The following is a 27364-nucleotide window of genomic DNA, read 5'->3' as shown; positions in this document are numbered from 1 at the left end:
AAGGGAACAAACGTGTTTGGGCCAAAACCTGAAAAGTAAAAGTCGCCTTAACGTCCTTGTGTCCTGTAAAAGCAGGTTTCACACTGGTCATATACAGAGTAGTATATCTAACTATTCATTATTCTATTCATTCATTCATTATACTATTCATTCCATTCATCTTCTATTTTTAATTAACAATAACAAAACACTTCTTCCAGCCAATGGCTTCTGGCAAAAGATCTAAATATATAATGACATTGAGACTTTATCAGAGAAAACATTTTACATGATGCTAATGAAATTAATAATGGATGAATTCCATGTAGCTGCTTCAGTTACACTTCAGGCCGGACCAAACAAAGCAAAATGTTATTTAAATGTAAACAGATGCATTGGGCCAGTGGAGGATGTAGGATTATTCTAAATTAGGGGCAATAAAGGGGCCAATTTTCACAGAGAGACCAATTATATGTCCAATTCGTACGGCATTTATCATAATAACGAAGCCTAGAGCCAGGTATGGGTAAGCCTCTGGCACAGGGGTCAATCCCTGGACCTCAGGATGCTTTGATTATGTCCAGTAATGAATGAACTGCATGACAATGCTTGAAGGAACATATACAGCCTGTATCTGCCCCAGGGTAGATACACAAGCATTGCAACTAGCAGCTGTGAAGGGCTTTCTTTATGTTCTCGTGGAGGATGACAAGGGTTTAAATAAGTTTAGGCTACAGTCTCTGTCTTTGCCAATAAATGTTATTGTTATTAAATATTAAATAACTATGAGCTTTTTCCATTAAATAACTCACTCATAAAATGCTTAGGACACATATGTCTTCTAACATCTTCACCAAGCAGCAGCTGTGACCTCATATCCACCGAACAAGAGAAAAGTCAAAATCACCACTTTTTAAAATTTAATTTGTCATGTTTATTATCTGGAAAAAGGCACTCACTACATTTAATGTGATCTGTTCATAAAATAAACTGTACACAACAAATAGTCGCTAAGCTCGTCACAGGTCATGGTCATGGAAAGATTAATGCTAAACAGGTTACACGTACAACCAGTGTGTGTGTCCATGTGTGTGTCCGTGTGTGATACATTTGATAATTCTGTAAAATTAGGCTCCAGTGTCAGTACCTGTTTTTATAAGAAATGCAAAAAAGCTCATCGTCATGTGTTCAAAACATTTCAGTGAATTATTAATTACAGGACATGTTTCAGAAAACAAAAAAGTAAACATTTTACAGCTCGATGGAAAATACAACTCAAGTGCTCGTCTGATATAAAAAGGAGTAAACACAGATGCAGACATGCGCGGTGAGTAGAAAATCAACAGCGTCACATTCGCTCATTTAAAAAGTCATTTGGAGGATCTCAAGTCATTTTGTGATCATGTGAAAGTCATGTACAAAATAAAAAAAACAATCTGACAATCTCGTGTCCAAAGGTGATTAACTGTGTCTTTAACAGGTGAATTCCAGCGCAGCGTCATTTTATTACAACACAAAGAAAGAAACCTTATTACAGCTTTCAAACTGCTATGGTTGTGTTTCAAGAGCCATGCACTATCCAGATGAATATTTTCTTTGTGAGCTCTTAAGTGTGTAGTTGTTTTAAACCTTCGGTAAATGCTTGTATTGTCTATCGATCTGGCAGAAACACAGCCTCCCACTCTCCATTTGTTAAAAGTCCTTTCGTAGCAGGCTGCCGAGCTTTAAATAGCTCCCACAGTACGATACGACGCAGCAGAGATCTATAATGTTCCTGAAGATGGGTGACATGGCTCAAACTGTCCTGCCCACATTAATGAAAAATAAGATTCGACGTGAACAGATGGCCGTTTCCCGACGTCTCGGAAGATCCAAGAAGGGCTGAAAAGACGAGGGCTTGTCTCAAGTAGCCTGTTGTACAATAAATATGCAGAGAGGTATTTTAGCTACAGCCTCTTTTCAGTTTTATTTGTTTTTGGCAACACGTTTTTCTTCCCATGGCTATGGCACGCTGACTGATCTTCCTGGGAGCAGTTCCAATCTAAGCATGGGGAACAGAAAGGCACATTTCTTGACATCTCTCAGTCTGTCTGAGTTTCTGTCTCACTCTCTCTGTCTCTACACCTGAAGTGCTTGTCCATTCACCCCCTCATCTTTCTCCCTGTCTTTGGCCTGTGCTGGCATGAACCCATTCAGCTTGGCTCGCTCCACGGTGTACTGCGACAAGTTTGTCAAGCTGATGTTTCCCTCTTTCCTCTCTCCATTTTCCTCATGTGACTCCCCGTCATCCTCCTCTTCCTCCTCCGTCCTCTCCTCCCCTAGCATGGCACTGCCAGTGTTTATGCCTACGCTTGCCCTGCGAACATCTTCAGGGATGTTCCCCCGAAGCTCGCGGCTCTTGTTGCGTCTTCCCAGCTTGGTGAGGGAGCCGAAGCGTAGATTGAAGAGGTTCTCCTCGGAGGAAGACGCTGTCTGCGGCGTTTGCTCGCTCCCCTGATGGTCGTACGACTCACAGGCCCCCTTCAGTCTCAGGTTGTTGAGCTTGGTGTCGATGCTCTCTTGGGAAGAAGTCTTGAAGCGGCCAGCGTCCAGGCTGGCGAACATGGCTCGCTTCTCTGGAGACAGCATGTCGAGAGAGTGAGCTCGCTGCTCCAGGCCGAGCTGACGGCGCTCCATGCTGCGGATGGTGGCGGCCCGCTGGAGCTTGTCATGGATCTCAACACTCAGGCGCCGCCGCGTTTCACGGAACTCTGCTCGCACATTTGCCTTCCATTCAGCCGCATGAGCTTTAAACTCCCCAACCTGTGACAACAGAGCAATAAGGAAAACAGAGCAAATGGATTGGGGGGGTATTGGGTACAGTCAAAAACAGTTTTCAAGGATGAGGATGGTGATATTTTTCCTCTGTTATCAAATCAAATGAAAACAACTAAACCAACAATGGATTTGTCCATAAAAATCTTTTACAACACAGAAAAGAAAAGATGTGCATTTATGTTTTTATTTTACATCTTTATATTCATATTTCATTTAATTTGTACTTTTCTTATACAACTTTTTGGACTACATCTAAAGTGACAACCCCTACACTGAGCTACAGGCTTAGCACTGACATCACTTTCCACTCTAGCGGATCAGTAGATCACTGACTGGACTGAAACATCTACACCTCAAACAATATATGTTTGTTAATCACAGCAATTAACGTGCAAAATGAGAGAGCAGACACGAGGAGCACGTGAGGCAGCAGCTGAGTGACCTTTTACGTTCTGCCTCTCTAATGTAATACTGAGAGGTGTAATTGAATGAGCCCCACCTCCTCTTTGGTCTTTTTAGACAACACTCGAAGCCAGTCTCCAATCATGCTGAGGACGGCTGCAAAGTACGCCAAGCCCACCAAGATCCAGAACCACACCAGCGGCTTGTACCACTGCTTGTATTCGATCCTGCGGTCTCCACCTGGAGATGAAGAGGAAATAATGTCAATAGAAAGTCATTAAAGTTAATAAAAAAAGAACCATGTGAACCATCTACTCCACATCTCTCTACCTGCCACATAGTCTCCTATTCCCACCGTGGTGAGAGTGATCACTACAAAGTAGATGGCCTCCAGCGTGGTCCAGCCCTCGATGTGTTTGAAGATGACAGCCGGGATGGTGACGAAGACAATGCAGCCAGCCAGGATGAAGAGGATGGTGGAGGTCACTCTGATCTTGGTCTGACTGATCTGTTTGTGTTTTTGCTGAAAAGACAAACAAATTGGATAAGCTAGAATTAGAATGAAAAATAGTGATAGCATGATGAACTTTATATAACCTAATCTTTAATGTTATATCGTGTAATAAAGCTTATATGGCCTAATATATAATATAATATGGTGCAATAAAGCTTTTATGGTCTAATAAAACGTGGACTAAATCTAATATTTCCAGAAGTTTGTCTGCATATGGAATATCTTAGGAACCATTCATCTTATTGGCCTCACACTCGGTACATGTTTTGCTAAATGCCAAAGGAAGTACAGTGTCAAATGTTTTGATTTAGACAAGAGATAAGTTCAATATTAATAAGCTTGGAAGAAACAGGTGACCAGTACAGAGAGGGGCTTGGATACTTCAACATAAGTAACGTTGAATGAGTTCATGACATCGATAACCAATTCTCCAGTTCGAGGTTCTGCGTACTGAGTCGGGCTTCACCGCACTTTGAATAAACGGGTGAACAGCTCTTTGTGCAGCAGCGGGGGTGCGAATAGTCTGCGATACAATACTCTGCGATACAATACGCTGTGATACTTGTAAACTCACCCTGAATATCCTCTCAACTCTCAAGATGCTTTTCACAAAGATGGTCCCGAGCTGGTCTCCAATTCCGGCCAACAAGAAGCCAAACAGGGGAATGCCAAATATCGCATAAAGAATGCAAAAGATTTTCCCTCCTTCCGTGCTCGGAGCGATGTTTCCATAACCTGTCGAATTAATAAAGAAGAGGAAAAAGAGGAGGAATAAGGTAAGAAAGATTAAATTATAAGGAAGTGAAACCAGGATGGGAAACAAGTCCGAGGGGATGTGGTGCGGAGGTGGCACAGGGGGGAGGGGTATAAATAGTAAGATGAGACGCAGAAAAGACAATCAAGACTTTCTTATGCAACAAAATCAATTGAAAGGCTCATGCAATACCTTTCAGCACTTGAAGCAGGGGTCTGAGGTAAATAACCTCCAAGAGAGACAATAATTAGGTTCCCCTTAGAGAAAATTACATTAATTATGGCCCTGCAGTGACAGAGATACAATGACGGAGCCCGGGAGACAGGGACAAGAGCATAAACTGTTCTCTACCCAATTCCTTCCATTTCCACATGTTGTGGCCTGACCATTAAAGTAAAATACATCCTGTCTGTCACATGTTTACGTTCATGTTCCTTTCACTGAAGCTCATCAACGTCACAACTCTTCTATTTATATTCAGTTGAGAATTGTATGCTGGATGTCTTTGTTTTTGTCATTCTTTCTCTGGGCTGTGAAATAAATTAATCCACTGAAGCCAACACGCATCAGTGCATGAGGTAATGAAATTCTGCACTAGACCAGAGTAACAAGTCTGTAACATGGTGTTTTTCTCGGTAATTTCAGAGGAGGTACAGTCTGTGCAGCTACTTGACAGAACAGAAACTTTGATGCATTAGCTCTGGCGTTCACCAAATGGCTCAGGAATGGAATATTTATTGTAAATGGCCAAAGCTTACAGGTATCTACAAAAAATGAGCTTTGATCAATTATATTTTTTTAATAACATTATTTTCTTATAAAAGCAAGATCCAAACAGTATCCTCTGTGTCAGTGATGCCTGTTTTGTAAGAACCCTTGATGGTGTTGTATTTGGTTGTTAAATCCCAGTGTCTCTGCTTTGCGTCATTAAACATCACCTTACGTGGGGAAAGGGGATTTGTTAAAATCACTTGAGAGCAACGGTAAGAACGAAGCAATCACAGTTTCATAACAGAGATTTACACTGAGAAACACCTCTAACAAACTGAAGGGACAAATCCCTAAATGCTCCAATACCTGAAAATTTGATTCATTCCAACTAGTCGGAAGCATAAAGTAATGTGGCTGAAGTGTGTTGATACATATAGCATTCATGGAAGTTCTTCAAATGTGATTTGCACTGACTCTGAACATCACCATATTTAACTGGTATTAGAGTATTTTAAACTCACCTATGGTTGTGATGACAGTTCCAGCAAAGAAGAAGGCGCTGCCCATGTCCCAGTAACTGGAATTATAAGATATGTCTCCGATCGGACTCACTCCTGCACTCACTGCATCTATTGCATGCTGCAAAGAGAACAAGTCATAAATATAAAGATGATAGTCCACTGGCAGGTATTTGAACCTGAGATATAAGATTGTAACCTTAGAAGCAAAGATTGTAAATATAAAATCATGGAGACTCAGTGACAGTGAAACGAGCACCTAACCCATTAGATCGTCATAAACAGGGGAATTCAGGGTCATGGTTACATGTCGGCTCAGCTGATGGCAACACAACAAACACACAACGTGCCAGCTCTGACTTCACTGTATGAAAGTCCTGATGGCGTGACAAGAGTGAGCACGTTAACCCACCTCCTGCCAATGTTTATGTTTTCCTGTGTGCATGTGTCTCTTGTGTGTGTTTGCAAATGTGCCACTGATTGTGTAACACTTGAGGCGTCTGAGGATAGATGGAACGTGCATATCTCTAGATCGACCTGCAATGTTATCACCAGATAAAAGAGGGGAGAGAGGAGAGAGGAGGAGAAAATGTGTGTTTAGAAGGAGGGGGAGGGGCGTTTAAGATAGATGGAGAATTTAATCATGTGTCATGACACTGTAATAACAGGAAGTGGAGCTGAGAAGCTGGAGTTACGTTAAATCCAATCATTCTGATATCATTGCAACTGAAAATGGAAGCTTACCATGATAATATGATCATATTGTGTTATACGATTATATTAATTATTCAAATCAATCATTCAAATCAATCTGTAATTAGACGTGAACTAAACAAGCATTGTTATGAACATGAATGTGATTATTTTATGACTCAATACTGTTAATGTAGATTCATCCATAAAGCTCAGCCCCATACATGTCAAATTTAACTAAATATAACTAAATATGAGTGTCTGCTGGTTGTGGCCATTTCAAACAAGGAAGGGATTTCCTGTGCTTTATTTGAGTCCTTAAGTAAAATTCAATAGAAAACCAGCACTCAGCAGCACATACAGTCCCTTCAATTCAGACAAGCTGTATCAGATTTCACATACTCACTCACTCACTCACTCAGGTATCAGTTTCCTAAATGTGCTTTTTTTCATTAAGACCCAAGGAAAATTGTGAAAATGTTGAAAAACGCCGTTTCTCACAATGTTAAAGAAAGTGAAGTCCTGGATTTTCGGGAGGCACTGTCCTAGCATATTAGCAAAACATCCTAAAAAAGAAATCTCTAAACAAGTATCTCTCTTCCTTTTCTATCAGTGATTATAATGTCAGTACGTGAAAACATGTAAGAATTCTACTAATCCTGTGGAAATACACAGAAACATCTCTGCTCTTCACCTGCAGCTTGTTTTTCCCTCTCCATCCAATTTGCATGTTTTTACAGTTCACACTGACTAAATCAACACCGACTTCCCCTCTTTTTTTCCCTATTTTTACAGCATCAGCCTTTTTCTGCAGCCCCTCAGCTCCTCTTTTATCCTCGACTTGTCTGGTGTTTGGAAAACATTAAGAAGCCACATAACGCTCTGCATTCACAGCATCATTATTCTCATTCATCTGCTTCTGTGCTCCGTTATGTCGACATGAAATGTTAATCTACTATCTTTGCTCTCTGTCTACACTCCCTGCTTGTGAGTACTTTATGAGACAAGTGTTTTCTCTCTTATCTCTGTGGAAATTTACAGTTTGAATTTTGCTTCTGGGCTCAGATAAACAATGTTTCTGCTGACTTGAGAGTCATTGTGAGGGATTTCTTTTCATAAGCAACGTGCTCAACACTCCTTGTGGGATGTCGTAAGCTTCTTCATTGGGTGCAACCCCACAATCATTCCATGCAAGCTGTCGGTGAGATGCACGTCCATGTAATAAAATATGTATTAACTCTCGTGACATAGATTTCAAAGCAGAGGACCACTTCAACACCCACTGCTGCAGGTCCATGCCTGATATTACCTCAGCCCCATCACCATAGTCACCCACTAATGAGACAAATTTCTCTATCTAAAATTATTCAATTGCGCTAATGTTATTTCATAGGTTTTAGCAGACACAGCTTCTTTATGGGGCAAAATCAAAGCAGTAATTATATAATTAACTCCAAATAACCTAATTCTGGAGTCGAGGGAGGGCTATAAATAGCCCCACAATGTAACTGAATACTTTATGAGGAAGTCTATTTTTGTCTCTTTTTCAAAGAACAGCCAAGTTCACGCTGCATTAAATATGTGGAAAATCTTCCTTTGGCACGTGCACTTTTTGAGGCATAATAACTTTGATTTGTGTCGCAGCCTGTTAATGAGTGCGACAAATGGTGTTTTTCTTTCCCACATCATGCTCTTTTCCTTTTTTTTGGCTTGCAGTGCACAGACGCCCAGTCACCATGCAGCACCGCCCAGAGATCATGACGGGCTCTTTAGCTAATGTGTTTTCATATTCTCCACTGCAGGATCATTAGAGATGGACCAAACCCTATATGCAGATCTTTATCCTCTCAGTGGGGCTCTCTACCCCGCAGCAGGTGACGGCAGTGATCCAGCCAGCACGGTGCCTCGCTCTCTCTCCTTCACACTGGCTCTGTCACTGTGCCAGGTGCTGCACAAATTTATTAGAGCCATGTGTGTGTGACTAGAACAAGGTGATGAGCTGGGTTAAACAAGGGGAAAACACAAATTTACAAGTAAGTTGTGTTTTGATGGACTTGAAAAAATTGTCATTATGCACCAAAATGGCTGCCAGCAGTGTCACAATATTATATGTCACACTGAATAACCATTTGAGAGGTGGAACTGTAAAAGGAATTAAATCCAGTGCAACAGCTCTGCTATAAAGTCTCCCTTGACCAAAAGAAGTGTAAAATTGAGTAGAGATATTGATTTAACTATGTGTTCATTATTGAGGTGGTATTTTGAAGTAATGTTAATTTGGGCTGCATTATTGATATTTTATTATCATGTTCTTCATCTTCATTTGTTGAATAATCACAGAACTGTGCTGTCTGTATGTGGAAGGGTTAGGGTTCATCATATCCATCATTCATCATATTACCCATCTATCTATCTATCTCTCTATCTCTCTATATCTCTATCTCTCTATCTATCTCTCTATCTATCTATCTAATTATCTATCTATCTGTTACTGCAGGTCACTTTTACAGTTTCAGGAAGAAAGCTGCAACCAGCATCACAACAGGCCGAGCAAACAATCTATTCCAAAACAGGCAGGCATTGCACTAGAAGGTAAAAATACTCATTATGCACCAAAATGGCTCCCAGCAGTGTCATAATCTTATGTGTCACACTCAACAGCTCTGCCATAAATTCTCCTTTGACAAAGACAATAACAATGAGTTTTAAATATAAAGTCCCAGACTTTGAAGAAGGTATCTACTGGGGGTTCAACCATATTTTAACATTTTTCATCTTCATGTTTGTAATTGTATTGGCCAATGTATGCATATTAATATGATGTCATTATTACAGATGGAACATGCAAGCTGAACTTTGGTTTTACAGCAGGAATTACTTGACATGCAAGGTAGTTTAACTTTTTACGATGCATTAGGGGGAAAGTACAGTGTTCCCCTCTGAAATGTCATGGATCGTCATTTAATAGAAGTTAAGTACTTATACATAAATAAAGTGTCTGAGTAAGTTACATGACGGCTTTAGTTGCGTGTTCTGACGTAGTTTTACTGCAGGTAGCTCAATGTTAATAAAGGTTTATTGGCAGATAAGTGACTCATAAATAAATGAGGGTTGGCTGGTGTCAATAACAGCGAGGCTTCACATTGTGCCACAGTGTGAGTCACTGCAACAGCCCAGGGAAAAGCAATTAGGTCTGCTGCATTAGTGGCCGCACAGTGGGTAGGTGGACAGCACAGACACTGGAGCAGACACGCACATGTCGAGTCAACGCATGCAGCAGAGCAAACCCTGACAAGTGCCTGTTGTCGCTCTCATCATCTCCATCCATCTCGCTCTCACACACACAAATGCTTTCCAACGTTGCCATTTTTCTGTCGACTCCTCCGCCAAACAGTTTGACAACAGTGAGTCACCGGTGCTGTCCCTACAGAGGCCTGTTGTCTGAGTGACAGGCTTGACACAGCACAAACAGACCGATAATAGAACCTGTTGGAGGAGCAGACAGACTCTGTGATGGAGCACTGTAGCATGTCCTGCAGACGGCACGGGGGAAAATGTCAGTGTGGCCCTCACTTATGACTTGATACTGATTCATTTTGTGACGCTCAGGGTTAAGGGACCGTCATAACTCAGTAGAATGATAAATCAATATCACTTCCTCTGATTTAAAGAAATAGTTCTAGATTTATTCGCTCTGTAACCATGAGAAATCACTCTTACAGCTGTCAAATATCAAGCTACAGCCAGTCTCCACTAGCTCAACATAAACACACAAAAACATGACTTCTAGAGGCGCCTGTAGGCCAATTCTAGCTGTTTGCTCTGGTTTTCAATCTTAATACTAAGCTAACCAGTTACTTTCAGACATGCACTGAAGTCCAGATATTTTCCTGAAACTTTCCAGAGGGGTTGCCTGCGAAAACCGCAAATGTCATGGTCAGACATGTGGACATCATCCGGGACTTTCTTCTGCCAGTGCCCTAGTTAATTGTCAGAGAAATGTCTAAGTGAGCCCCAGTGAGAATACAGCAGGAAAAGGTCCGAGTGAGTGGGCGTGCTGTTGCAAAAGTGGAAAAAAAAACAAGTGTGAATTTCTCTAAATGAAAAAGAGGTGCCGTTCAAATATCGACAAACGCCCCAACTTTCTCAAAGGAGTTCATGTGTGAAAATATCTTAACTGTCTACAGGCAGTGAATTTAAATTTACTGTGTGTTAACCAATCGCCACATCACATAAAACCAAACATCTGACTGAATAATTCTTTGAATCCATTTAATTTGTCAGATGTAGTAAATGAATCCTAAGAAACTTCCTCCAGACAAAAAGCTCCTTGTCTTCAGCTGCTTGAGCGGCTGTAAAATGTTATGTCATGTATCTGAATCAGTTTATTTGTCAACAGCTTCTTCTGTGATTTGCGACGCTGCACTGCTTTGGGCAGCAGGAGGTCTGTGACTGCTGGCCTGTGCAATGAATAATTGATTCCCTCCAGACCCCAGTCACAGCACACCAAAGGTTTTTATTTCCACACGTCTCCTTAGGAAATGTTGCCATTGATTTTTTTTGTTTCGTTTTGAGAGTGGCTCCGAGGTTATGCACCGCGAGGGAAGAAAAATAATTTTCGAGAAAAGAATGAACAGAGGTGGGTGTGGAGAAAGGGGGAGGGGGGTGGCAGATAGTGAGGCTGTCCAATATTCCCTGGAGGAGTGTTTAAGACACTAACATCAAATGGAGCCATTCTAGCGGAAAGTGGAGCACACCAAATGCCATGTGGTTGGTTCTTTATTGGGTTATTTCAAGCCAAAGACAATCCGAGAATATTACCTTTACTTATCTCAGAAAAAGTTCTTGGTGCTCTCTTAGCATCTGTGTCACAAGCTATGATCATGCTACAAATCTAAATCATTTACAATGTTGTATTTGGATTTGCATTACTGTATTTCCATGTGAGGTATGTGAAATATTCTGTTCGTAAAATATTCGACATTTCTAAAAACAACTCTTACCATATCTTACCCCCAGCTCAAAGTGTGAGATATCTTTCAACCCATGGGAGTGTTGGTCTTAAAACGAGGTGCATTGTTCACACACCGCTATCTTTAGGCAGCAGAAATTGATTGCACCTTTGGACTGAAAAAGAGCTTGTCTGAAGTCAGTTGCATGCTCAATATTTTATTTTTAGTCAGATGGTCTGCTCTCAAGATTTGAACAGCAATCCACCGAGGTCCAACACACCAGGCTTTTAAAAGGGACGGGAGAAGTCACTCTGATTGGTTTATTGCATGTTGTGTCCAAAACCAACCCATGATTAATTAAGAGCATCCCTTCGGAGCCGTAACAGTGTCCTGAATGCATCCATTTGCAATTCACCATGTGCTTGGATCCCTGAGTCTACTGAGGACAACAGCTCACATCCACACGGACGTCAGAGTTTGACTGATCTTAGTCCCACATTTTTCCATCACCTTACACCTCACAAATCAAACTATCCACTCACCGCATGCCAACACATCTCAAATCATTTTCCAATCCTGCGTCCAGCTGCTCGTGACCTTAAATCTTGACCCATAATTCTGGGGTGTAAATATCAGGGGGCAGGGTGAAGCGTCGACATGCTTCGTAAAGACTGTAAGATGCACAGTTAAGTCATGATGTGATGAATTTTTTTCCAGCCCATATCAAACTGTGTTATAAATCATTATAACATGATATTACAAATTTTATTGTCAGATGGACTTTGATGGAGTTTTAATTTGAGTACTAAGAGCAGAGAGTCAATCATCTCCTTTACTATTCCTTCATCTATTTTAAATCTTGTTAAAAACACAGTTTTGATAAAAAAGATTTTGAAAAATTTGGCTTAAAATTTTTCCTGCACAACAACCATGCTGTTGTGGCTGGGAGCTAGTTTCCTTATTCAAAATGTGTGGGTGTTGTCGAAGCCTCACTTTGGAAAGTCGTGCACTTATTATTGATAGTGCGAGGCGCTGTTCTATTTTAACAAAAACATGTAAGTCTTGTTTACTAAGATTGGTTCGTACATGAAGTGAAACTGCAACAAAATCAATGCGTGGCTCTTCTTTCTGGGCAGCTGAGCGCAGCGCAAAGGTCACATTGACCGACCTTAGTTTCTGAGGATGAACATCCTATATGCACACAGCTATTTTACATTTTTTCTGTATGTTACTGTCTCTTTATATTACTGTTCTGAACCATTAGACTGTATCCAGTAGCATGTACTCCACTACACTGTATTTATCAACAGACGCAAAGGGTCACTGAGAATTATGAGCGTCCCTGTCATAACCCTGAAGGTATCACCATACCTCCTGCTAAAGGATCGACCTGCCTGTGACATTTACCCAATCAGGGGGTAGAAAGTCGGGGGTGTAGCTGCTGCTGCTTCAGTGCCTGCATAATCCTTTAACTGGCATTAGCACTGCGTAAAAAAATCGAATGTAAATGTTATAAAAACGCATATAAATCAGTGTTTGTGAATTCAACCAATCCACCTGCATAGATATCCATCCGTCCATCATTTATACCACTTATCCTTTTGAGGGTCAAGCAGGGAGCTGGAGCGGATCCCAGAACATTGAGCGAGAGGTGGGGTACACCCTGAACAGGACGCCAGCGAATTGCAGACAACTATTCTAACTCACATTCACACCTCGCACCTTAGAGTCTCCAATCTGCATGTCTTTGGACTGTGGGAGGTGGAGTGTGTGAAGAAAACCAACACAAACATGGGGAGAACATACAAACTCATACATACAACTGGGATTCGACAGTGCCAGCTCCACCCCAGCAAATATAAGCAGGTGCTAAGTCCACCACATAAAGTGCTTGGGGCTGACAAGCATTTCTGAAATGTGCAACAGATACCAGAATGGAATGACAGCATCAGGTACAGTCACTTCTCTGGCTCAGCATAAGAGCTGGGATCATTTCCCAGCACTGGAGCGGTTGAGTAGAGGAATCAGATAAGGGATGACTGAACTGAAGCTGACAACAACATCTAAAAAAAAAAACCTTTGAGTGTCGGTCTCTGCAGCAGCAACAATTAAACTGCCGCAACTTAAGCTCTTACACGATCTGTGATGCCTGAAGACATGAATACAAATGTATGAGGCCGAAGCGAGAAACTGTTTGGAATGAGTCCACTTACTATTGAACTTGCTCTGATTTGGAGATTATCTGAATTCATGATTAGTTGCTGATAGAATTTTCTTATTCATATTCCTGTTTACACGTTACAGAGCAAATTCTGATTATGATGTCAAGCGGTGTCGTAAATGTCAATGTTGCTTTAAAATGCTGCAGAAACTCCAATAGGATTAAGACATATACATATCTACATAATCTAAAATCAGAATACGTCTTATTGTTTAGTCATATTAGGCATATTGCCAGTATGACCTTGTTCAGGTTACAGTAATCAGAAAATTATGTTTACATTAAATTATCATTCAGACTTTTGACTTAATAGAGTTAATATCAGAATATTTGCATCCCTGTAATCATAGTAAGTGTTAAAATGGATGGATATTAAATTATGAAATGATCCATGATGTTCAGATCACCATGTGTCATGTGCACGTGAGAGATAAATCTGAAAATTGTGCAGCAGTGTTAAAGCCATAGTGTGATTAAAGGCTCATTTGCTGAAGGACAGTCTGAACATGAAAGGAAGCTGCATCCAAGCTTTTCAAGCTCATGTGATTAGCTAATGAAACCAGAATTAATTACCCCGAGAACCCCCAATTACCCCCTGATAGCAATCACCATCTATAAAGCTGCTACTATAAAGGTCAGTCCAGTGACTTCTTCTTATCTAGCAATCAGACTCTGTGACACTCAGTGTTATGTATCAGATCATTTTCATTTATCTTCCCATCTCCTTACAGACTAATCTGCTGGTCATTAATAGATGCAATGGATGCAGTGTACTATTCCAAGGCTGTCTGGGCAGCAGGAAGGACAAGACAGGAAAAGAACCATTAACAGCATATTTAACATTTCTTAAAACTTTCAAGCACCCACCTTGATGATTGCCTCCAGCTCGTCAGGACTAACACAGGAGTGTCTCTTCAGGAACGAAGCCTTCTCCAGGGTGATGCTCGTCTTCTGGTGTCTCTCAAACGGCATCTCCAGCGCCTTAAAAGCCAGGCCGCCACAGACCAGGTAGAGAACGACCACTATGAACACTGCCAGCACCGTCTTCCACTTCATCATTGAGTGGAGGGCTGCGGCCATGCCGTCGCAGCTGGCATCCATGCTGGCCACCACGCTGGCGGAGCGGGAAGAGATGGACAGACGTGGCAGTGGACAGTGGCCGTTGGTCTTCGGGTCGCAGCCCATTGGATTCTGCATGGTGGCGACACTGGCCTGGACCAGACTGGACTTCGCCATGCCAGACTGGACCTTTTTGGGGGGGACCAAGTTGGTCTGGACCGCCACTAGGAAAGAGTGAGGAGAGGAGCATGATTGGATTAATACATGTTGTGTTACCTCCACCAGGGAGGTTGTGTTTTAATTTGTCTGTTTTTGAGCTCACTCTCTTTAAAATCGTGAGATACAATGTTTTTGGACATTTTCACCAATTTCCAAGAATAATAAATAGATCCTGATGAAAAAAATCTGGCATATTTGGGGGAGTGATATCAAAGAGTGTGAATAATTTGGTCCAACTTCACTGGATTTAAGGAGAGCTTGATCCAAGGCAATGCATGCCAATCCAGTTTACTTTGTTTTGGAGGATCGGGACAGTAGAAGTCAAATCATTTTATTATTATTTTTTAATTTGTTCAGATGATTGAAGATGAATGAATTCACTGGCAGAACCTTCAAATGACTGGCTCAAGGCACTCTGTTATAGATTGGACAGTAAAAATGTGCCCTCACATTGAGAGAATGAGATAAAGTATTCTGAGATGATGCTTTGTTGGCTTGGTTTGAAAAGCATTTTGATATTTTTCCTTTCTTGATGTGTTTGTCCTTTGCCCCCGTCTGTGATAACCCATCTGTTACAATAATAACAAAATGAAATGGAATTGATGGAATAAGTTAAATTGCAGTATTGTCTCACACCTTTAGGTTTTATTGGCACTTTCTTTCCAGATAAAGTACCAACAAGGGGCAAAGCTTAATGCAGGTATAAACATTAGCTCATTGCAGGTATCAAAATATAGAATATTACCTCCCATATGATTCATTTAAACCCATTTTCCTTTTGGGCCAATAAAGATTCTTTGCAAAGCTGACACTGAAAGCTAAAACTCTGGTGTGCCGTTGTACCAAAGCCTGAAAACAGTGTGTAGCCTCAAGAGTTTTCCTCCCTGAGAATTTACTTTGGGTTCCACACATAAAAACCTTTGGACCTGTGATGATGAAGACCACAACTGCTGCTTTACTTACTAATACAGAAATTATTAATTGAATGTAACGCAATCAAAACCTGGAAAAAACTTCTGAAATGTGGCCATTAATTAATTTCAGTCTCTGAAGATTGCATTGATATTCAGTAAGTCAAAATGACTGAAGTAATTGAACATATAATGGCACTAAACAGCAAATACTTCCCCAAGGCCAAACAGTCCCATACATTTCAATGAAGCTGCACCAGATGTGATCATATTAAGTCAGTCCAGCAATATGCCTGATTTTTACATCACTGCCCATGAATTATCCACTGGGAAATCAGTGAAACTGTCAAAAAACATCTTGCAATGTTAATTAAAGTGGGTAAAAATAATTCCTGAATAGGCCTGATCTGAACTGTGCAAAAAAAGAAAGGCTTCTTCCGTCACCCGTACAAATGAATAGGGGTGAAAACATAACACACCTCACAGACAAACACTGAAGTATTGTTGGGTACGGGTGAAAACAGAATTATTCTCTTTACTGAGGATAAAGATTCAATTTTTCTAATCGACTATAAGTGAAGGGTAATTGCCACTTTCAGTCATTGGCTCCTGGGTGGGTTTTATACTAAATGCATATGTGCTGCAGCAGGTCAACCATGAAGCAAGCAGCTCCATGGAAGCAGCCAAATTTAGATTCCTATATACGATGCATTTTATAAACTACTCAGAGCAGCGGCCTTCACCCCTGATGCCCCCACCTCAGTCAGAACGGAGGGCGTGGAGTGCACTGTAGTCACGGGCGGAGACTGCTGTCTACACTGATGCAATTCTTAAAGGTAGGAATGCGAAATAGATTTGCTTAAGAGAGGCACACTTCTGTTTAATGGGATGGTTTCACTTATGGGATATTCAACACACACGCACACACGTCCAGAAACACACACACATCCGCCATGATGACTCAAGGACATCCAGGAAGTGTCTCATTCTCTGGTCCAGCAGCTAAGAATCTTGTTAGTTAATCCCTGTATCATGAGTGAATCAATAAAAGCAAAGTAATGTCAGGAGCTTGGGAAGGTGCAAAGCTGCCACTTTCAATTTACAGTCTATGCCCTTTAAGGGCGGCGGCTGGGCTATTTTTAGAACAAGTGATGAATTAGAAAATCAAGACTAAGAGGTGAAGCAGCAAAAAGAATGTGACCCCACATTAATATCATGTGAAGAACTCCGTGCGGTCATTTTAATGGATGTACTAGAAGATATACTCGTAGATCAAATGCAGATTTGACCAAATTAATCGTAGTATCATATAGAGACATTAATTGTTTTAAATCCAGTGAGTGAAAATCAGCTCTGTGCAGCAGGACAGAGGCAGCTATAAGGCTGTATCACACACATCTAAATGATTGAAACAGTTATAATAAAAGAATATAAATCTATAACCTGAGCGAAACTAAGTAAATCAGCTGTATGCAGCAGGGCAGAGGCTGCTGGCACTTCAGAAAACTGTACCTCGTATATTCAAGTGATCAAAAGTCCACTGTGACGAGCATAATGTGGTTTCAGATTTCTGATGCTGCGTGGCATAAATCTAAAATCCTTTTCAAACCACTGAAGCTGCCTACTATTGATTTTTGCAAATTAAATAAGCCACTCAGTGGAAAGCAGTGCTTTTTATCTGATACTATTTGATTCTCTCTCTCTCTCTCTCCCTCTCTCTCTCTCTCTGTCTCTATGCTTGTCTGAACAAAACAGAGACAATGTTTGACTCAGGTCAATAAATGAGATGTTTCTCAATTCTGACTGAAAAAATGAGACAGAATATATGAGAGATGTTTCAGCGGCCATTTACTGCACAGTTTAGTGGGACTCAGTTGTGGTGGGACAACAAATATTCAGCTTTTCAACATTTCAGCCTCACATGTTATGGTTCAAAAGAATGATCCAGTCACTGATGAACAGAAATACAAAGCGACTCCAGTCATAGCAAAAGCATGAGGGCACATTTTGGACCGGCTCGGTTCGGGTTCTTAGCCCAGTTGGTCCCTGTGGACATGTTGCAGGCGTTGAACTCAGCAGCTGAGCCTCAAACTCAAGAGTCAAGCCAGATGGAATAATACACGAAGAGCCAAGACTTCCGGTAGAAAATAAAAGTCACAATAAAACATTTACAAAGGGAAAATATAAAGAGTACTCTGTCTTTGAGTCTACATGTAGTTTATATGTCAGAGCATAACATTTCAGTTTAATAGAAAAAGAAGACCAAGTTAAATCATTGTGTAGTTTATGGAAAACATTTGCCAAAAACACCCTCATTAGTTTGTGCAGAGATTTCCCTTTGGAGGATTTAGGAGGACTGCGTCTCTGAAAACAATGTTTTTGTTGGTGTAGCTTCATTGGATATTGTTGGAGATAAATTGATAAGTAGGCTGCGATAATATTATCCTACTTTTTAGGAAACATTCTTTTTATTTTGAAACTTGTTCCGGTATATCTCAATACTTTCTTTTGGCACCTTGACGCAGCTGATGCTCCCCACAGCGCTGCTCCACACAGAAGGAGGAGAGGAGGATGGAGAGGAGACAGAAATAATCCCATTTGTTTTGTATTATTGATCTTTTTAGCTCTGCGAGAATATTTAAATAACTGAAAGTTCAAATTGCGTAAATTAAGGATAAATAAACAGTTTGAAATGGCGAATAGTGAAGCCTGATACGATTTGTTGTGTCTCGTGTATTTCAATGAAATGGTTTGATGTTCAGGCTTCTTTAAAATTACATATACATCAACTTATGAGACATTTAAAAAGCAGTATTTACCAACCTTGCTCCGGGTCCCAGTTAACTTGTTTTCTCGGGTGTTCTATTGGAAATTTCATCTCGCTTGTTGTTCTCAACCAAAACGCACGAAGGGATGATCAGTGCGAATGAAAAATAATTTAAAAAAATTAAGAAAATAAGCTAATCAGGAGGAATCCCTCTGCCACATCTTCATGTCATCTTTACTTGGATGTGGTTGTAAATTGTACAGAGGAACAAGCGCATCGCCTAACCGCATTGTCTGCTTCTGCTCTATTGGTGCCCCCTCCTCTTTTTCTTCCTCCTCCGCCTCGTTTGGACGAGTGCTGATCGCCTGCCACACTGAGATACTTGTGAGACCTTCTCTCTGAGCTGTCGCAACGCATTGAGGACCAAACCACATCCCATCTCACCCTCACACACACCAGTGGTCAGTGGTCCGGTCCGAAAACACAGCAGGAGCGCGTCCAAACCGGCAACTTTACGCACGCGTTTTACGCCGGCAGCAAGAACAACGGGGATGAAGGGAGGACGCTCTCCTCCCTTTTCATCCCCAAAGCACATCACTCCACCTGCTTTTTATATTGAAATGCACATCCATTCTGATTTGTTTGTAAAATCGGTTAATGGATACTCACTCTTTCGCCTTTTCCTCCAGAGCAGGGTGGTTATCCTCTCATCGTTTGGCAGCCGGCGACTACGCACATGGTGCGGGGCGGGATGCAGGAGATGTGGTACCCCAAATCAGAGGCAGACTTAGAGCATGACATCATCCACGTATGGGAAACAGTGCATTATTTATGAACTGAGCTAAAGACGAGTCTCCCCTTCCATCCTGCTGGATCCCCCTTAATCCTGAACCCAGTCAGATGATGAGGCCGAACATTGAGGGGCAATAACAAGACACAGTGAATTAATTCAGCAAATATGATAGAATGGATATTGTTTAACTGCTTTTTTTATGCCCAAAACGTCCCATGGTCTAAATGTGGCAAGTTTGCAGCTTATTGATAATTTTAAGGACAATACTTTTTGTTTTTGCATGTTTGTGTCCATTCGTCCATGCAATATTTTTTCACCCTTTACCCTACAGGCAGGTTTTGGTTTTCATTAATTTCAATTGGATGTTAATTGTGACTTAATGACCTAATCATTTGAATTAATATATTTATTTAATAGTATATTTTAAAAAATCTAGAAGTTGCTAATGTAGAAACTAAATAAAACTCATAATAATAGTGAACACTAATTACTTGCAATAACTGCTGAAAAAAGTCAATATAAAGGTTGTTAATACAAGTACAACACATGACTGGAACTGTTGGTATACTTTAAAACCGTTGGCCTGTGATTTGTGGTTCAAGCATATTGACAAAGCTAACTGAGGACTTACATTAAATAAAATCTGCATTTATCTTTCTGAATTTATCTAAAAATGAAATTAGAGACATTTCTTTCTCTGTATGTACAAATTAACAGTGGTGTTACCAGCATTAAAACATATTCATTGCATGATTAAGAGGATTTTAGGGTGAAGTGTGATGTATACTTTTAATAGATTCATTTAATATAACCTTTTTAATGTGTGCTCCTCATGTGTCTTTTGAAATGATATCAAATCAGGGAAATAACGTAAAAAATATCTTTGCAGACTACGTTTTATGTGTTTTTTTTAAGACTGATGATAATGTTTAAAAACTCCATGTTCCCCACATTGTCTGTCACACTACTGTAATAAGTCATTCACAATCCTTTGTTGGTAAATGACGTGAGGGGTTAAAAGGTCCATCAAACAATACAAGGAACATGGCAGAACAACAATATGCTGCTGACAGAATGTTCTCACGGTAACACTCAGTTTAATCTGATTCTCTTTGGTCACTTTTTCACACTGCCACATTGTAAATGAGGCCAATGATGGTTGCTGGTTTCACAATGATGGCACATGGCACACATGGTCAATTCATGTTGAGATAACATGATATATGGGTACCAGCCATCTCATGGTTATTCATGGACTCAGTGATTCTAGTAGGGATTGGGGGCCTGGGGGGAGCCTGGATGGCACAGAACTTGAATTAATAATCCAGGTTTTATTGCTCTTAAAAGCCACACAACCACAGAATGGTTTCAGTCAAAGTAAAGGTAAGTAGAACATCTTGGCTAAAATGTAATAACCTCAATCCCCAATGGCATGAGGCAGATAACACAGATGTATATGCTGTAAAGGCCTTTTTCATTTTTTTAAAAACATGTAACAGCAGGAAAAGCACAGATATAAATAATGTAATGGATGTTGGGTGGATTCTGGGCTGTCAAGCTGCTTCAGTTTCAGGGTCCTGGTGTTGTGCACACTGGTCTTCATCACAGTGACATGACTTTGGGAATTGGAATTGGCTTTTGAATTAAATTGTTACTTGATTCTTGTTGTTCTGGGTCTGTACCCTCATGGTGGATGCACTTATTGTAAGTTGCTTTGGATAAAAGCATCCGCTAAATGAAATGTAATGTAATGTAATGTAAACGCTCTCAGTAAGACTTGTGCATATCCTTCAATGACAAGTCAGTTGTGAAAAAAGGCTTTTAAGTTGTGAGACTTCCACACACAGAGGCCTGTTTTCAAGTGGTGTTGAATTTCAAGTAGCACTCATCTTGTGAATATCAGAATATCTATTACGAAAATGAAATTCAGTGCAAGTGGGGGGGGGGGGGGCATTTCTGCGTAATCCTGCATAATTGTCAGGCACAGAAGCAGCCAGTGCACATGCCACTGTATTTTATGACTGCCGAGGACAATATAGGGCTGTTTATATGTTCCCCTGCAGTTTATGGGTTTCCTCTGGCTCCACTTGCATCACTCTACTTGTCTAATGAACAAACAGCGCTGCCAAAAATACCACGTCCACACCATGGACTGTATATAAGGTCCACACCCAGAAGTCCCACAGTGTTGTGATTCCGGGATTAACGGTCACTTTGTGCACTTTTTTAGCATGTGTATTGTTTAATGTGAACTCAACTGATGAAGGCTACTGGATCTACATTTTGGATTAGGGAATAAAGATTAATAAGATCATCTTTGGCATCATATGTAGTGTGTTGAATGAATAGTGTATATAATCATTATGCCGTTGGATTCATTTTTCTAAATTATCTGATCCCTATCGTTGTATCAGGTCACTCTCTCCAGTCCTGTGTCACTTTACGTTTAGTTTTTCTTTGTCTTTTTGCTGTTCGCTCTGTGGCGTGTCTCTCTTTACGCACGTACGTGATGACGTAGGCAATCGTAGCAACCGGCATGGCGACGGGGAAGCTTTGCTCAGCCCCTCATCTGCTTATTAGCCCCCGGTATTAGCTCGTTAGCATTACGCTACTTGGTTTTATCACAGCGTTAAACATGTTTACGGTAAAATGCACTGTTGTTTGTGGATGTGTCGGAGCTGAACCCTCTCTGTCCCGGAATATTCACGTGGAAAATGGGATACGCTGAGTGGAACTGTACCATGGAGTCGAGAACAGGTTTGTTAATGCTATTAGCATTAGCTAGCTAAGAAGCTAATTAATCAGCAGATGTAATCATATCCGAATGGTGCTTTGACAGCAAAGTAAAGATAAACTCACAGTGACTGAGTCACTAACCTGTCCTCTTGTTATCTAGACTAGACAATGATCAACTCTTTCCTTCAACTGCTTGTTCTCTAAACTCAATACGATGCTCCAGTTTACTGCTAATGTTAGTTTATATCTTAATAACCCTAATAATAGCTTTAATAAAGGCGTGTTACTCTTTATCAGTGTAACTATACCAACAACCGAAATACAAACAACTTAAATAAAGGTAGCACTGACAAGACTAAAGCTGATGTTTATTTCGAAAATAATTCATTGTTATAACTGCAACTTACCTTGAAATACTACTACTAATAATACATAACAACATATTGGAAATACAGCAGATTCACACCCTCATCCTGGTCCACACCAAAATGTCATGGGTTCATCCCTGACCCATGCTGCATCCTTCCACTGAAATGCTTTCAGTTGTCAGTCTTCACATTTTCAGATTGTCAAAATGTCCATAATCCTCTGTTTTTATTTTAGGGAGTGTGTCATCTGGACTGGGGAGCAGCCCTGGTGTGAAAGGGCAGAGTGTGAAAAGTAGCCGTAAGTATTCACATCAGCTAATATCACCATGAGAAATGAAAGTGAGTAAGATCAGACCTCATTTTAACAGTCTATTGTATGTTGTCCTCTCCGTGTCTTTTTAGCTTTTTGCCAGCGCTCTTCCAGCAAGTTGACACAGTCCATCATTAGAGACCACATGGTGTCTCATTACAAAAAGGTTTACTCAGCTAAAGGTGAGGCTGGAATAGATTATGATCCTTATAGTGACATTCAGTGGACCAAACAAATTCACGAAATGTTTATATCGTGAGGTGGCTGTTGCATAACAAACTGGATTCATAATCTATTGTGGGGAATTTTATAATAATATTATAATCTTACATTTTGTTTTTCATTCTTCTTCCACAGCTGCCATTGATGCCTCAGTACCCAAAAGCATGACACATAGTGTAAAGTGTAAGTACCCAAGAATGAAATGCTAATTGTTTAATTCAGTTCAAAACACTTTTTCTGGGCTGCATTTGAGGTATAATATTTCTCATTTTAGCATAACCACAATGATGAATAATTGCACAATTATAAGTTTAAATGCTAGTTTTATCTGTTAATCGGAATGAAACACCAACAGTTTCTTTCTGAAGTCATCACTTTGCAAGATTGCGCATTAGTTCGGGAAGAGGTTCATCCTGTAAGAGGCTGCACTGACAGTAGCCTCAATAAGCAATAACATAATGCAGCCAGTCATCACATTTAAGTACAGGATGCATCTTATCCTCAGCTCTAATGGCTGCAGTCATGCTCTGTTGTTGTTACTGCACTATCATACTTGCTCTACTGACCCTCACATAGCTCAAAGTTAAGTGCAGCGAGTCTTTGACAGTTTTTGTTGGGTTATGAAGAGTCATTCCTGGAAATTAAGTAAATCAGAAGGAAGGTAAAGGAGATGTGAGACCAATGTAGATATTTATCACAGAATAACCCAGAGGGTGTATTAAATATCAGTGCATGTACAGTGTTGGATTATAACACATATGAAATTATAAAAAACAGATTTTCTGCCAGTGATAGATAGAAAGCGATGAATAAACTATTCTCTTTACTTATTCATGTCATACTGCTTACAGACAATGACCAGATCAGGCAGGATCGCTTGAAGCAAGGGGGTCGTCCTCAGTCAGGTCGACCTCAGTCAGCCCATTCTCTCTCACAGAGGAATAGCAGAGCCTCCTGCTCCTCAGCACAGGTGAGATATCAAGACACACTCACTGTTGTGTTTTCTCATTGCTTAATGTCATAATAATGTCAACTTTATTTGTCACTCAAACTTTTTCAGTACGTATCTAATCTGATTCATTACGATGTCTTGATTTTTAGAGTACATTATCCGTGCAGTATGATGACAACCCATACCTCTGCTCGAGGAGTTCCATGGTCTCCAGTCCGAGGTTCAACACCTCCTTTCACGCTAAAGAGATTGTTTATCAGTCATGTAAATGGGACCTTTCTCGTCACGCTCGCCCAGCATCAGAGTTTAAGTTCCGCAGCCCAGAGTCAACTTTGCACAGAAAGCAGTCGGCATGTTCGCTGGCCGCCTCAGGAGGTCAGAGTTGTTACAAGACTTTCCAGGACCCTGTCCAGAAGACATACGGTGGAGATTTGCTCCAGAAACACTCACAGCACTTTACCCAGGACAAACCTTTCACCCCCAAGACCCTGAAGTCAGAGAAGAGTTCATACCTGGAAAAATATCGCTACTACAGAGCACCACGAAGGAAGCTCACTCAGGACTGCACCAGCTCCAAACCGATGCGGCAGGAGACGAATCACAGAAGGTATTCAACAAACCTTTCAGTAGGTCTCAAATGATAATAGATAGAAATAAAGCATACAGCATGTGTAGCATGTGTGTCTTGCAATATCTTCACTTCTGTGTATTTTATGCAGCACAAAAACCAAGGAATACACACAGGACTTTGATGAGCCATCTCAGGTAATTTTAAGAATTAGATATGAAGATTCATACAGCAGTAGTGGTGTTTTTATTGTCCATAAATATTAAGTTGAATGTAAAGTACAGTCACATTCCCACACAAGCTAAAATAAGCATTTTATGATGAGAAAACCTCCACAGTATTGATGTTTTACGTTCCTTTTTGTTTTGCAGGGATTTACTACAGAGCATGAATGGTCTGAGGATGAGTTGAATGGCACATATCTATCAGAATCAAGACAACAGAGTCAACTCAACAAGAGCAGAGAGCGTTATTTATTTGACTCCTCATCCAGGTAAAACTGTGTAGTTGAAATACTATGTTGTGTTTTATCTGTAATGTAGTGCCTGTTTTTCCTGCATAAAGATTCTAAAGACTTTAACGCTCATCTTCTAGGTTCTCACGGGAGGGTGTGAAATCTCCAATGATGAAGAAAGTTTCTGCAGAGTAAGTTCTCTGTTTCATACTAATGTTGATAATAATAATGAATAATGTTTTATTCTTTATATAATATTCTAATGTGTTCTTTAACAGGGAAGAAGAACTAATGTACCTCGAGTTTATTTCTGCTGTAACCGAGGACATCTTGTCCAGGGGGCATATCTCTGACAGGTTTGTTGCCTCGTGTGAGAACATGTGTACACAAAACTGACTAAATTAAATAGTGGCTAGTGCTTTTTACAACCTCCTGAGTCATTACTGTGGTGTAAGTGTCTTTGTCCTCTGCCAGGGTCCTAGATAGGGTGATAAAGCACCATATTGAAATGAATCGCCATCAGCTTGATGAGGTGAGTATTGAACTTGAACAAGATGTCAAATATGTTTTGCAGATCTTGGAAACAATTTGAGGGCTCTTGAACTTTTTCTCATCCCTCTGAATGTATTGTTTCTTTTAGGGTAAAATGCGCCACCTTCTGGTAGTGCTGCGTAAAGACTTTGAAGAGCCAGCCAACACATCCACCTCCACTGCACAGCTTGAAAAGAAGGAGAATGATCTGCTCGACTCACTCCTGCCATATCTGGACTCAGAGGAGAAACAAGTGAAGACCAAAGACAGCGATGTGTTCCCCTATGCGTCAGTGATCATAAACGGTGATTCACCCCATTACACTGATGCCTTATCAGTGTCTGCAGTGTTAGGTTCTCCTGAGGGGACATCTTCACCGACAAATACAAATGAAAAGGACAAGGAGGATGATGATAAAGAAAAGTGCACTGGCTCCTCTTGGCTCAGTGAGAATGTTTCAGGAGTCAGTGAAGAGGACGTCCAACACAACGAACCAGACACAACTGCAACAAATGAAGAAATCAGTAATGAAAACCATGAGATAACCACTATAACCAGCGATGAAGGATTTCTTCCAGACCAAGCTGAGGTCAGTCACGATGATGGACAATCGAAAGAGCTCGAAGATCTGGGAAGACGTTTGTCAGAGTCGCTTCACGTGTCCAGCAACACAGACTGTCATGACACTGACACCGCCAAAGAGCAACTCGAAAATACAGTTGCTTCCGTCAGCGATGATGAGTTCTGAGTTTGCATTCAGGGATTGAAAGTTCTTTGATGTTTTTATTACCAGATGAGATAAACGTAATATTTGTATTTTCTGAAAGAATAGTTTTGTACATGTGATTTTACACTGGTTGAGTTTTCAAAGCCCAGGTGTTGTATTTGGTTTTCTGTTTTTTTTCTTTTAAACACACTGAACTGTTCACATAAGCAAACTAAAACTCTGCAATAAAATCAACACCATTACAATATAATTTGGGATAAAGGTCCAGTTCATTTCCTAAGTAATGCTATAAACATTTTCTAAATTATTGCTCCATAAAACTAGCATGATGTGTGCTTTGCAAATTTGCAGAGGATATCAGAATCAGAATACTTTATTGATCCAAGGGGGAAATTGTTTTTGTTACAATTCTGTTTGTTACATAGCCTGTAGCACTACACTGATGTCATATGTGTGGAATTAACTGAATGAATTAGTAGCATCCTTTACTTTGAGTGGTTTGCAGTGTTAAAGGTCCAGTGTGTAAGATTTAGGTGAAAGGGATATATTGGCTGAAATCGAATGTAAAATAATCCTGGTGATGTTTTCACTGGTGTGTTTCATCTAAATTGTACAAATTATTGTTGTGTTTACCCTAATATGGGCCCTTTATATTTAAGAACGTATTATATACATCGGGGGAGCAGAGCCTCACCTCACCTCTAGATGTAACTAAATTCTACACACTGGACCTTTAGGTCTTAAGCATGTTGCAGCTTCATTTTCAGATTTCCAATTTTTTTTTAGAAAAGCTATTTTTATTAGGAATAAACTTCTCATTTTTCTCCAGCGTGGTTTCACTTGACACATGCCTCTGACGTGTAGCAGACTGTCACCAGAAAGTGTCTTTGCAGTTGCAATAAATTTTGTATTCTACTGATTCCTGGATGCTTGCACGTGATTATTTAAAAAATTACTTTCCAAATTGTTAATTTCACAACCTGCAGCTTTACACACACACTCACGCGTTATTGCCACATATTGAGGATTACATGTTGGGACAATTTGCAAACAGAAACTGGTGAATAAATATAAATATATATAATAATAGTGTAACAGCTGTCAGTCGATGTAAAAGGTAAACAGACAGATCAGCGGACAGCAGCTGTCCCGTTCACACTGACCGGCATTCCAGCTGTCTGATGTC

At 40.5% G+C, this 27364-nt stretch overlaps 2 protein-coding genes across 3 annotated transcripts; one reads left to right on the top strand and one right to left on the bottom strand.

The window, feature by feature from the left end:
* Positions 1–903: 903 nt before the first annotated feature.
* Positions 904–19438, bottom strand: kcnk10b (potassium channel, subfamily K, member 10b). 2 transcript variants are annotated; one of them, XM_069536133.1, is made up of 7 exons: positions 19187–19438; positions 14429–14844; positions 5699–5816; positions 4287–4447; positions 3529–3721; positions 3296–3438; positions 904–2781 (listed from the first exon to the last, which is right to left on the bottom strand). In XM_069536133.1, coding segments are annotated over exons 1-7 (1716 nt in total). In that variant the 5' UTR covers positions 19188–19438; the 3' UTR covers positions 904–2097. The 2 variants fall into 2 exon arrangements, with proteins under 2 accessions (XP_069392234.1, XP_019953546.2); XM_020097987.2 differs by lacking the exon at positions 19187–19438 and adding an exon at positions 18574–19051.
* Positions 19439–21865: 2427 nt separating this feature from the next.
* Positions 21866–27097, top strand: spata7 (spermatogenesis associated 7). Its single transcript, XM_020097871.2, has 12 exons — positions 21866–22067; positions 22650–22712; positions 22817–22906; positions 23082–23129; positions 23798–23916; positions 24048–24505; positions 24618–24663; positions 24838–24959; positions 25061–25111; positions 25199–25276; positions 25395–25452; positions 25561–27097. The coding sequence occupies exons 1-12, from the start codon at positions 22025–22027 to the stop codon at positions 26197–26199; spliced, it is 1815 nt and encodes a 604-aa protein (XP_019953430.2). The 5' UTR covers positions 21866–22024; the 3' UTR covers positions 26200–27097.
* The last annotated feature ends 267 nt before the right edge of the window (positions 27098–27364 follow it).

The sequence above is a fragment of the Paralichthys olivaceus genome, chromosome 12 (assembly GCF_024713975.1).
Source record: "Paralichthys olivaceus isolate ysfri-2021 chromosome 12, ASM2471397v2, whole genome shotgun sequence".
Lineage (NCBI taxonomy): Eukaryota > Metazoa > Chordata > Actinopteri > Pleuronectiformes > Paralichthyidae > Paralichthys > Paralichthys olivaceus.
Note: the sequence above shows the minus strand (reverse complement) of the source record. Positions and strands in the feature narration are given on the sequence as shown.